At 45.5% G+C, this 12566-nt stretch overlaps 1 protein-coding gene across 4 annotated transcripts in view; it reads left to right on the top strand.

The window, feature by feature from the left end:
- The window catches only part of LOC114029523 (tumor protein p73), a 208105-nt gene that overhangs the window by 52985 nt on the left and 142554 nt on the right, over nucleotides 1-12566 (top strand). For 3 of the 4 annotated variants that reach the window (XM_027843999.1, XM_027843998.1, XM_027844000.1), the window contains exons 2-3: nucleotides 6613-6708; nucleotides 7881-8004. In XM_027843999.1, the coding sequence (XP_027699800.1) occupies nucleotides 6644-6708; nucleotides 7881-8004 (189 nt within the window). In that variant the 5' untranslated portion in view covers nucleotides 6613-6643. Of the gene's footprint in view, nucleotides 1-6612; nucleotides 6709-7880; nucleotides 8005-11017; nucleotides 11085-12566 lie in introns of those variants that run through there. The other variant, XM_027844001.1, reaches the window with a different exon arrangement.

Raw genomic sequence — 12566 nt, 5'->3', positions numbered from 1 at the left:
TTTCTTTCTTTCTTTCTTTCTTTCTTTCTTTCTTTCTTTCTTTCTTTTGTATATCTAACTCCCAGGTGAAAAACCTCCCTCTTCTATCAATAGATCAATCAATAAACATTTATTAAGCGTGCATTACACTGTGCTAAGCTCTGAGGATACAAAAAGAGACAAAAGATAGTCCCTGCCCTCAAGGAGCTTACCATCTAGATGCTGATCAGCACTATCTCTATCACTTATAGCCTTAGAGGGTGGCCTAGATCACTGAGAGCTTAAAGACTTGCCCAGGGTCATACCATATGTGTCAGAGGAAGAACTTCTTGGCTGGGAGGCCATAGTACTGCTGTTTGTGGTTCTGTCATTTTTCGGTCGTGTCCGACTCTTTGTGACCCCATTTGGGATTTTCTTGGAGTGGTTTGGCATGTCCTTCTGCAGCTCATTTTTCTGGATGAGGAAACTGAGGCAAATAGGGTAAAGTGACTTACCCACGGATCACACAGTAAGTGTGAATGACAAAAATGAGAAGAAAAACAAGGAAAGATTTCTATGAACTGATGCAGAGTGGAGTAAACTGATCTGGAAGAACAAATATACCCACTGCCTTCGATGATGTAGATGAATGAATGCTAAGAGGGGGCCACTGTAGTTCCACCTCTCCTGGCCTCAGTTCTCCTAGCTGTAAAATGAGGTCTTATGGTTGAGGGCTTTGGTTTATTCTGCCTGGCCCCAGACAGTAGAGCTGAGAGTTATTGCTAAAGCTTACTGAGAGGCAGGTTTAGACTTGATGTAATGAAAAACTTCCTAACAATTAGAGCTATCTTTCAGTGGAATGTGATGTCTGGGGAGGCAGTGAGTGGAATCCCCCTCAATGGAGGCCTTCAAGTAAAGGCTGGGAGCTCACTGGTGGGGGGTGGGGAGATGGAGCAGATCCAGGTGTGACTTTGATGAGATGGCTTTGGAAGTGTCTCCCAATTCCACGATGCTATGAAACCACATTCAGGGAAATGGTAATAACCAATCTTGGTCCTGGAGGCAGATAGTGAAACACATCTTCCTTCTGTCCCTGGAAAGGCAGGGAACTATGGGGTTGGGGGCGTTACGTTCATTGTAGGTGTTGTTTTTGCTTAGCTGTTGATCTGTGTTCTGTAGGGGGCTGTGGTTCCAGGTGGGCATTGGAAATGCGGTGGGGTAATATACAAAAACAAAAAGATATCAAGAAAAATGATCATCGTTGTTATTTTACATAATATTAGTGTCTAGGCTTTGGGAAACTGGTCACATATTTGGACATTTAGATGGTATAAAGTCCCAGACCTTGTGCCCTTTGTGGGGCTGTCCAGGATTTCATGCCTGGGAAATGTGTGATAGTGGAAACAGCTTTGGGCTGGGAGTCTGGAGTCCTGGGGTCAAATCCTGACTTGACCACTAACTTATGTTATGACCTTAGCCAGTCCTTTCTTCTGCCTGGGCATTAGTTTCCTCTTTTGTCAAATCGGAGGGTCCTGACCTGTCTGGTTCTGGCAGGAGGCCTTAAACTATACTCTCTGTGAGGAGGCTTCATTCCTATCTTTGAACCTTTACTCATTCTGTTTCCTTCTCCCAGAGTCAATTCGGGTGAAAAGAGCATGGAATGTGAAGTCCAAGGACTTGGGTTCAAATCCTGGCTTTTGTAGTTACTACTTGTGTGACTGTTGGGCAAGGTATTTCACCCCTTTTGGCTGCAGGGTAGTTATCTGGAAAATGAGCGGTTTAGACTAGATCATCTCTAAGGTCCCAGCCCTTTCAGCTCTAATCTTCCCTGTTCTAGGGCCCTCTCAGTTCTGATATTCTTTGTTCTAAGTCCCCTCCCAGCTCTGACTTTCTTTATTCTAAGGGCCCTCCCAGCTCTGACATTCTCTGTTCTAAGGACCTTCCCAGCTCTGACATTCCTTGTTCTAAGGGCCCTTCTAGCCCTGACATTCTGGGTTCTAGGGCCACTCCCAGCTCTGACATTCTTTGTTCTAAGACCCCTCCTACCTCTGATATTCTGTGTTCTAAGGGCCCTCCCAGCTATGATAGCCTATGTTCTAAACACCCTCCCAGTTCTGTTGCTCTGCATGTTAAAGTCCTTACCTTTCTTGCAGGGTCTATAGCAAGCCTTAAATCCTATGAACCCTCTTGGAAAGGTCCCTCCTCACTCCATTTCCTACCAAAATTCTACCCATCCTTTAAGTGTTTCTAATTCAGTAAAAAGGCAGTTAGGTGGTGCATATGATAGAGTGCCCAGCCTGAAGTCAGGAAACCTCATCTTCCTGAGTCCAAATCTGACCTCAGACATGTACTAGCTGTGTGACCCTGGGCAAGTCACTTAACCCTGTTTGTCTCAGTTTCCTCATCCGTAAAATGAGCTGGAGAAGGAAATGGAAACCACTCCAGTATCTTTGCCAAGAAAACCCCAAATCAGACATGACTGAAAAGACTGAATAACAAGAATATCTCAGTAAAACGTATTTCAAATTCTCCAGCCTTCTCTGGACTCTCATTGAACTCACTTAGTGCTGTAGAGCTCGGTCCATAGTTAACCAGAGAGAGGATGGAACAGTGGGTAGGGCAGTGAGCTTCAAGAGTGGAGTTCACATCCTGCCTCAGATACTTACTCACAGGGTGACTCGATGCACTTTGACCTTCTATAGTTTATCTAAAAAGTGGGGATGATGATGGTGATGATGATGATGGTGATGATGATGATGATGGTGGCGGTGATGGTGGTGATGATGATGGTGGTGATGATGATGATGACGGTGAAGATGATGGTGGTGGTGGTGTTGGTAATGATGATGGTGATGGTGAGGATGATGATGGTGATGGTGATGGTGATAATGATGATGATGATGATGGTGGTGGTGATGATGATGGTGATGATGCTAGCACGCCTGCAGGGTTGGGAGGAACAATGAGATGATAATGGCTATTGCTATGTCGACTCTTTGTGACCATATGTAGGGTTTTCTTGACAAAGACACTGGAGGGGTTTGGCCGTTTCCTTCTCCAGCTCATTTTACAGATGAGGAGACTGAAGCAAACGAGGTTAAATTACTTGCCCAGGGTCACACAGCTACTAAGTGTCTGAGGCCAGGTTTAAACTTGGGTCTTCCTGACTCCAGGCCACATGCTTTATTTACTGCACTACCTAGCTACCCAGTAATGGCTGTAAAGGATTTCAAAAACTTTAAAGCACTCTAGGAATGTGAGCTATTATTATTATTGTATATTAGGATCAGAGATTTAGAACTACAAGGGACCTTAGAAGCCATCTCGACCAACTGTTTTTGTTGTTTGTCCTTGATTCTCAAAGAGGACCATGACATCAGGAAGGTCATGCCATGACATGCAAGTGAATTGGATTTAAGTGACGCAGGGCTGTGCAAAGTCACCAGCTTCACTTTCTCCTCTGGAGCCATCTGGGTCCTGTGGCAAGATATGGATCAGGATGACTGGAGATGGCCCAAGATGCAGTAGAGAGCCTTGGCTTTTTCAAGCTAAGGTCTTTAACAGGTCTCAATTTGACTGAGGCAAGGCCCGTTCATTGATGAAGGCTTAATAAGAAATGAGGCGGCGAATGGCCTCTTTACCTAGTCTTGACTAACTGCTCACTTTACAATTGAGGAAACTAGGCCCACTGACTTGGGTGGCTTGGCCAAAATCACACAGTTAATCAGTGACGGAGCTGGGATTCGAACCAGGTTCTCTAGGTTTCAGAACCAGCACACTGCTCATTTTATCTAGTGGCTTGGATCACAGGGAAGTAGGCAAACAGGTCATTGGGTGATGAGTGAGCCAGAACATAGGGGAGACCTGCTGGACAGTTTGCTTTGTAGGGGCTTGAGCTGGGGGAGTTTGGGCAGTAGGGCCGAAAGCTTAACAAACCTTGTGCCCTGCTGCTTATCTGTTTGATTTGTTTATATCCGGATTATAGGATATCGAGTCTCCAGGGACATTATCTAGTGCAGGGAATCTTCACCTTGTTTGTGCCCTGGACTCCTTGGGTAGTTGGTTTAGCCAGTTCCTTCACAGAGTCATCTTCTCTCTTTTTTTTTTTTTTCCAGAATCATGTTCTTAAATACATCAAATAAAATACATTGAATTACAAAAGAAACTAATTAAATTGAAATACTGTTGTCAAAATATTTTTGAACAAGGTCACGGACTCCAGATTTAGAGCCCCTGACCTGGTGCAACCACCTCATTTTACAGATACTTATCAGAGATGTTGGGTGGTTTACCCATCATGCCACAGTTTATAAATATCAGAGCCAGGATTTCATCCCAGGGACTAATGTTCTTTCCACTATACTTACTACCTTGCCTGTCTTATCTCAACCCAAGTAGAATCTAATATCTTGGAAAGCAGGGTCCGTAACCTTTACTGTTCTATGTTTTCATCAGTACCCAGAATACTATATAGATAAGGAGAGGAATTAGACCTATGGTTTTGCTGGCATAGAGAACTCTCAGGCGAGGAAACTCTCTCCATCAGTACAGATTGGCACCTTCTAGAGAGTTGCATAAAGTCCTTAGAAGTGACCTGCCAAGGGCCGCACAACTAATATGTGTCTGGAGCAACTCTGAATCCAGGTGTTGTCCTGGCTCCAAGGCGGGCATTGTAAATAATTACTGCACAAATAAGTGAATAAAGGGGCCACTTCCAGAAGGGTTTCTAGGCATGAAGCATTGTCTCACTACCTTCCTGCCCAATCCTGTGTCTCTTTCTGTTTAATTCCCAGCCTAGTTCTTGTCTTGTGTGCCATCTCCAGTAGCCAGGGTTCTCCAGGGTGGGCCGGGTCCAGGGGGGAGTGCGCCCCTTCAGTGCCTGCCTTGGAGGCTCCGTGCAGCCCTACATGTAGAAAGTCAGAATGAGGCAGATTGTGTATTCCTGCTGTGACCCACACTGGGCAGGTTTGGGCTTGCCCGGCTTGGCATGGCCGTGTGGCATGTAGGTGGGGCAGGGCTGGGGCTCTGCTCAGTTTGACTTTCATACACTGAGGACCTCTAGGGGCCCAGGTGGCCAGATCAGTTTGTGATTTGATTAAAGTCTTGGTAATAAGCACAGAAAGTGGCCACATCTCATCTTAATGAGTAAGTTCACTGGCATCTGTTTCCGAGACCACATATCCCAGGAAGGAGGTGGGTGGGTCTTTGGGCAGTCTAAGACTTGACCTCTAAGTTTACCACCCTGTATGTCACTGTGGCCTCAGTTTCCTCATCTGTAAAATGACGAGATTGAACTGGATGGTGGTGGGGGGGGTCCCTTCAAATTCAAGTTCTAGACCTATGAGCTTATTCTAGGTATTGACTGGTTAAGAACACATAAGAAATATACAGCTTTGAGTTGAGGTGATGCAAAGAGGAGGGCCAAATGCCAGTGTGGAAGGTTCCTTGACCCTTTCTGTGCCTACATTTCACAATCTGACTCTAATCTACCTGCCCTTCCCCTTGTGCACCCTACATTCTAGCCAAACAAGCCTATTTGTTATTTCTGGGACAAGACATTTCCTGCCTTTGTGTGGGCTGTCCTCCATACTTGGAATGCTCTCCCTCCTCCACTCTGCTTCTTGTAATACCTGACTTATTTCAAGGCTCAGCTCAAGCATCACCCCCTGATGAGACCCTTCTTAATGTCCCCAGTAGTTATTTCTCTTTGGGCTCCTTTCTCCATTAATTTGCCTATATTATCTGTTTGTTTATGTCCTACCCTCTCTAGAACTACGTCTTCAATCATACTTGAATTGATTTGCAGGGGCCCAAGAAGGAGGTAACCCTGAGGGGCTGGGTTTCTGGTACTCTCATTGACAAGCTCCCACTGGTGTGTTTCCCATTAATATCAGTCAGACTTCAGTTGACTTTTAGGGGGGTAAAAAGAATTTCCTATAAATGTTGTGGCATTTAAAAAATTCAAGAGGTATAATTTCTGGGTAATTTAATCATTTTATTAATAATGACAAGATGGCCATCTTTCTCTTAGACCAAAGACAAACATGGCAGCAGGCTCATGGCTTCTATGTCCTTGGAAGACAAGTGTTCCAAAGGGAGACAATCAACTCTGATTGGTTAAGAGTTAATGAGAGGTGGACTTTACGAAGAAAAGTGAGCTCACTCCAGTGAGGGGCTAAGAGTGACTCCACGTCACTCTTGGTCAGAGCCACCCCCCAGCCTTGGGCAATCTAGACAAAGAACCTATATATCTCCCACCCAAGCCATAGCTAGTTGGGTGGAGTAGCAGTACCTAGAATGAGGAGAATATTAATCCTATCTTCCATCAGCCCTTCTGTGAAGTTTGGACTCAAGTCAAAAGGCTGCACTCAGTGACCTAAAAGACCACATGTGGCCTCGAGGCTACAGGTTCCCCACCCCTGAGGTGGTTCCTATCCCATCTCAGCCACTTACTAGCTATGTAAGCCTTCTCAGTCTCCTCATCTGTAAAATGGGGTTGTTGGACTCATAGTCTCTTAAATCTGTGATCCCATGAAAAGTGAAGATGCTGGCTTTGGATGGGGTGGGTGGTGGCTAGAAACAGATGCATTTGAAAAGAATTGGAGAAGCTGGAAAGTGGCTTCTTATTCACAAGGGTGTGCTCTCTCTTCCCAGAGTGTTTTACCCTTGGCTGGATTCTCCCTCCATGAAGATGTCCCAGTCTTCCTCAGCAGATGAAGGAACCACGTTTGAACACCTCTGGAGTACTCTGTGAGTTTCCTTCCTAGTCTGTACCCTTGGGAGATGAAGTAGAAGAGTAGGGAGCTGTTTCCTCAGCTCATACTAGGCTCAACCATCTCATCAGGTCTGGTGTCCAGTTATAGGTAGATGGGCACATGTGGGCAGGAGCTGCAGCTAAATGGAGCACCCATGCCAGGGCCTTTCCTTAGGATGTATCATATAAAAGTAGGTACTTCCTAGTAGTCTGCAGAGCAGACTAATTGCCCTCCTGATCGTCCTTGGTGATGTAGAAAAGACCTTGATGACTGGGGAACAAAGTGGGGTGAAGGAGTGGGGCACCAAGAAGCCATTTGGAATACTGCTGGGAGCCTTTGAAGAGTCATGTAGAAGAAGGATTAACCTAGCTCTGCTTGGTTCTACCAGGCAGGACTAGAAGTAATGGATGGGAATTACAGAGACACCAAATTTGGCTTCAGATAAGGAAAAACTTCCTACCAATTAGAATTGTCCCCAAAGAGAATGCCTTGAGTGACAGTGAGGTCCCCATACCCAAGGTCTTCAAGTGGAAGAGGAATACCCACTTGTCTGGGGAGAGGATTCCTGTTCAGATATAGGTTGTACCAGATGACCTCTGTCACAAACTTAAATTCTTCAGTTTGGGAAGAGAAGAGGATCAGGTGGTGGGGAGAGAGGAAAAGAGATGAGAAGAAAGGATGAGAGAGGACTGGAAAGAGGAGAGGAGAAGAGAGGGTCAAAAGGAGAAATGAGGAGAGAACCAGGAGGTGTAGATAGCCCAAGAGGAAAGGAGAGGATAGGAAAGGAAGGGGGCGAGGGAGGGAGAGAGAGAGAGAGAGAGAGGAGGAGGAGGAGGAGGAGGAGAGGAGGATAAAAAAAGAAGAGAAGAGAGGGAAGAAAAGAAAGGAGAGGAGAGCTGAGGAGATGACCAGAAGGTGAGGAGAAGAGAGGAGGGGTGGGGAGGGGTGGTCTAGAAGTACATAGGAAGAAAAGTAAATGGGAAAAAGTTTGAAGCCAGGATACTCTCAGGTCCTTCACAGTGACAAGATCGATTTATACCCTCCTCTCCTCCCCCAAACATGCCATTTCCTTTCCATTCTCAGTTAACTCTAACCTTGGAATGGTAGGTTAGGGTATTTAGACCAGCGGTTCAAGTAGGGCTAATGGCTTTCCTCATCTTTTCTCAGGGAGCCAGACAGCACATACTTTGATCTCCCCCAGTCTAGCCAAGGAGGCAGTGAGGTGGTGGCTGGTGGGACTGTGGTCAGCATGGATGACTTCCACATGCAGAGCATGAATGAGTCTGTCATGGTAAGTGAGGTCTCTTAACTTCTGCAGGTGAGACAAAGTGCTCATAGTAGGGTTGGTTTTTCCTTGGAAGGGTAGCATGATTGAGCTAATGAAATGGCAGCTTGGATGCTTGGTCCCTTTCCCATTGCCCCTACTACCCATGTCCCTTTAAATGGGTAGGATCATAAAAGGAGCTGGCCAGATCCAAGTTCCCTAAATGACCTCTGGATGACTAGGGTTCTCTTCTAGGCAGGAATGTCAAGATGTAGGGTGTCTGGACTGGGAACCAACTCAGACTCTCATCCCCTTTCTTCCTGACCACTCTGTGTCTGAGCCATAGAGTAAACCAGTTGTCTAATGGCAAGCAAGCATGACTATAGATTATGAGCTTGTAGGACAAATTTCAGGACTACTGGGGTACTGTGGTATTGGGCTTGATCATAGAATGATCAAGGCAGGAAAACTAGCATCTTCCTTCCACGTTAGTCATTCTTTCCTGCTTCTGACATCTTGGCCCATTCATTGCTGCTCCCACCCAAAATGCTGGCTTCATTCTGAGCTCCAAGATAGAGTGTTAAATTATGGTTAATACTTAGGGTGTTATCCCTCCCATAGAATATTTGCATTTCAATAGAGAGCCATGGAAAAGCTTTCCAAATGGAAAAAGAATTTTAATGGTGGACTATCTTCCACCATCTAAACCATTCCAATAAACACTTATTAAGTTTTTATGATTTATAACACATGGGCCCTGGGGCTACAAAAACAAAACAAAATAAATCATTCTCATCCTTAAAGGATCTTACTTGCTACTGATTGGTAGGTTGGGGATGATATACACTATGCATAGAGCTAAGTAAATATGGGATAATTGGGAGAGAGAGAAAACACTAATATTTAGAAGGAATCAGGCAAGTCTTCTTACGGGAGGTAATACCTTAGCTGGACCTTGAAAGGAGCTAGGAGCCAGGTGTGGTGGCTTATACCTTTAATCCCTGCCACCAGGAAGACTGAGGCTGATGGATCTCTTGTGCTTAGGAGTTCTGAGCTCCAGTGGGCTAAGTCAATACGGTGTCCCTACCAAGTCCAGACTCAATATGGCAATGGGTGGAGGGGTGAACAGGTTGCCTAAGGAAAGGCAAACTGTCCCAGATTGGAAATGGAGCAGGTTAAAGTTCCCATACTGATTAATAGTGAGATCCTGACTGTGAGTGGCCACTGTACTTTCAGGATAGGGAGAGCTGGCCTTTAAAAGGAGGAGGAGGAAGAAGAAGAAGAAGATAGGAGCTAGGGATTCTAAGATGTGCATGAGAGGTGGTGGTGGCAGCCTGTGTGTGCATGGAGACTGGAGATGGGATTTTGACTATATGATAGGGTTCTATTAAATATATCTGGAAAGGTAGATAGGAGCCAGGCTGTGGAGGACTTTAAATGCCAGACTGAGGCATTTACAGACTGTATTTTATCCTAGAGAAAATAGGGAGCCTTTGAAGATTTTTGAACAAGGAAATGGCGAGGTCTTAGGTGTGTTACAGGAACCTAAGTTTGATATCCATGTGAAAGATGGGCTGGAGAGGGCAGAACATAGAAGGAAGGCACCCAATTAGGAGGCTATTGAAATAGACTAGGAGAGAGGAGAGGTGGTGAAAGTGTGAGGGAGGGTCCCAAGAGGTGGTAAGCAGCTGTAATTGAAAAAGCTCAACACCCAATTGGCAACGAGGTGGGAGAAGGAGAAGGAACAATCAAAGATGGCTTCAAGGTTGTGGGCCTGCGTAATGGGAAAGGTAGTAGTACCTTTAACAGAAAGAGGAAAATTTGTGGATAAGATATATTTAGGGAGGAAGAAAATGAATTCTCTTTTGAACACGTTGAGTCTGAATTATACCAAGAGGTGATTTGGAGAAAGGAGGGCTTGCCCAATATACCTCATGCTGTATGATCTTGGGCAAGTCACTTAACCACCTTGGGTCTCAGTTTCCTCCCCTGTAAAATGATGGTATTGGGCTAGATGGCTTCTGAGGTCTCTTTCAGTTCTGTGTCTGTGATCCATACTCTGTCTACTTTTAAGGCCACACTTCCTAGACTCTTGTGGACATCGAAGACCCTACATTAGAGCAACTCGTTGTCTCAGAGAATCTTGGGGTTGGAAGGGACCCTAGAGGTTATTTAGTCCATCTTCCTACCCCAGATAATGCAGCATAAAACGATGTTTATTATGTTTATTATTATTATTATTATTATCTCTTCTGTAGAACCTCTGGACAGATGGTCAAACGTTCCTGTGTTTGGACCCTCAATGGTGGGGAGCTCATTATCTGAGAGGGAAGCCTGTACCATTGCTGGACAGCTCAGATTGTTAGAAAGTCCCTTACTATGCTGAGCTGAAATCTGCCTCCTCATAACTCAATAGGAGTCTTAGCGAGCAGGAAAAAGTAAGATGGGCATGGAACCAGGGACACCATCTCTGGGCCTGTCATGGAACATGGTCACTGTTCAGCTGCCTGACCAGTCCCTTGGGAGAAATGAAGGCCTCATTGGAGGCCCGGAGAATTCAGACCTTGCCTTGGGGATGAGGGGAGTGCAGAGCCTTATTTCCATATGGGCTGGTGTGCGTGCTGGCTCCCTCTTCTCTCCCCTCCCCTCCTCACCCCCACTCCCACCCTGACCCCAGCTGGAGTGGAAGGAATCTGTTCTAAGCCTGGTGAGTCAGGTTCAGGCCAGGATACGAAGAGCGCTTTCTTACTTGCTCGGGCATGTAGCTTACTGGGCCCCATGCTATAATGAAGGTGGAGCCCTACACCTTTCCAAACAAAAATAGAGTATAATTTGTTCAGGTATAAACATGCCTCATAGTAAAAAGCCATTTATGAGATATTTACATGCATAGCACACTGAATAGCAGTGGGAATTCCCGGCATAAATTGCTGGCTCAAACTTGGGGGTTCGGGGAGGGGTGAAGAGGGCTGGGCCTGGGGAAAGGGTTAGTCAGAGGGTTAGCTTGGTGATAATGGGCCAGAGCAAAGGGCAAAGTCCAGGGAAGAGGGCAGAAAGAGATGAGAAGGTGGAAATGGCCTTGAGACCCCACAGGGAAGCAGGAGACAGTGAGTAGCGGTTTGGACTGGGGAGATGGGGGGAAGGGGATGGGGTGGCTGAATGATGAATGGAGGACCCATGGACATCGTGGGTAGTCTGTGCTGGTCACGGCATAGAGTATTACACACACAGACTGTCATTCTGAGTCACTCAACCTCCCATGGGGCTCAGTTTCTCCATCTGTATAATGAGAGGGTCGGGCTAGAGGCATCTAAGGTCTGTGCCAGCTCCAGAGATGACCGGGTGACCTTCTGTCATACTATGAAGAAGGACTTCCATTGTTTACACGTCCACAGAATCATAGCCTAGAGCTAAGAGGACCTCCTCCATTCTCCTCATCTTACAGATGAGCAATGTGTAGAGGTCACGCAGACAGTAAAAGGCAGGGCGAGGATTTGAATCCGGGTCCTCTGCCTTGAAATCCAGCCCTCTTCCCATTGCGCCACAGGGACAGTGGTCATGCTGTGATACGGTGGTGCCCTGGAGTTCTCAAAAGATTTTGGTTGGGTCCTATTCAGTCGGAAAGTATTTGTGTAGAGGTGCAGCAATAGATTGCCTCTAGCAAAGGTGTGCTGGAGACTGCTCAAACTGAGCTGATTGTTAAATCTTCAGTGTGAACAATTAACTCAGAAATCAGCAAATGTTATATAAATCAGAGCCTGATTTATTGTTTTATGATGGTCTAGACTTAAGAAAGTGATAGAGAAAAATAATAATACAGAGTAAACATAAAAGTGTGGACTTTTCAGAGAGCTGGTTGTTAAACATTTACCAGCACAACCCTGACTCTTGCTAAGTGGAAAAAATCATTACCCGAAGTTAAGTCTGTAGAGACTAAGGCCTGATGTTCACACTATATAAGGATTAGGTGAAGGAATGGGGGGTACTTAGCCACAAGAAGAGAAGTTTCAGGTAGGTCTGATTGGTAGCGGCCTCCAAGTAGCGGATAGTGAGGAAGCCTTGAGGTGAAGACTTGAGCTCAAGTCCCCCTCTGACCCCTCCAGCCTGTGTGGCCTGAGTAAGTCACCGAAATGTCTCTGTGCTTGGGCCAGCTCTTCTTTCTTTTTTTTAAAGTTTATTATTCTGAACTTAACAAACATCCAGAAACAGAAGATTGTAACTGAAACTGTAGATCTCTGTTAGATACAGCTGGCTTTTCTTTTAAAAATAGAACATTTTGTATGGAATTTTCAAAGCTGTCCTATTTGTCTGCCATTCTTTCTGGCCTTCCTTCTGTTTTCTTCTGCTTACTTGAAAATATTAACTTTCTTTCTCCCATCCTTCCTTTCTTCCTTCCTTTTTCTCTCATTCTTTCTTTCTTCCTTTCCTTCCTTCCTTCTCTCTTTCCCCCATCCTTCCTTCCTCTTTCTTGTCCTTCCTTCCTTTTTCTTTCTCCCTTCCTTCCTCCCATCCTTTTTTCCTTCCTTCTTCTCTCTCTTGTTCTTTCTTTCTTCCTTTCCTTCCTTCTCTTTCTCTTTCTTTCTTTTTCT

This window comes from Vombatus ursinus, unplaced genomic scaffold, assembly GCF_900497805.2.
Source record: "Vombatus ursinus unplaced genomic scaffold, bare-nosed wombat genome assembly UNPS02014932.1, whole genome shotgun sequence".
NCBI classification, from domain to species: Eukaryota; Metazoa; Chordata; class Mammalia; order Diprotodontia; family Vombatidae; genus Vombatus; species Vombatus ursinus.
Note: the sequence above shows the minus strand (reverse complement) of the source record. Positions and strands in the feature narration are given on the sequence as shown.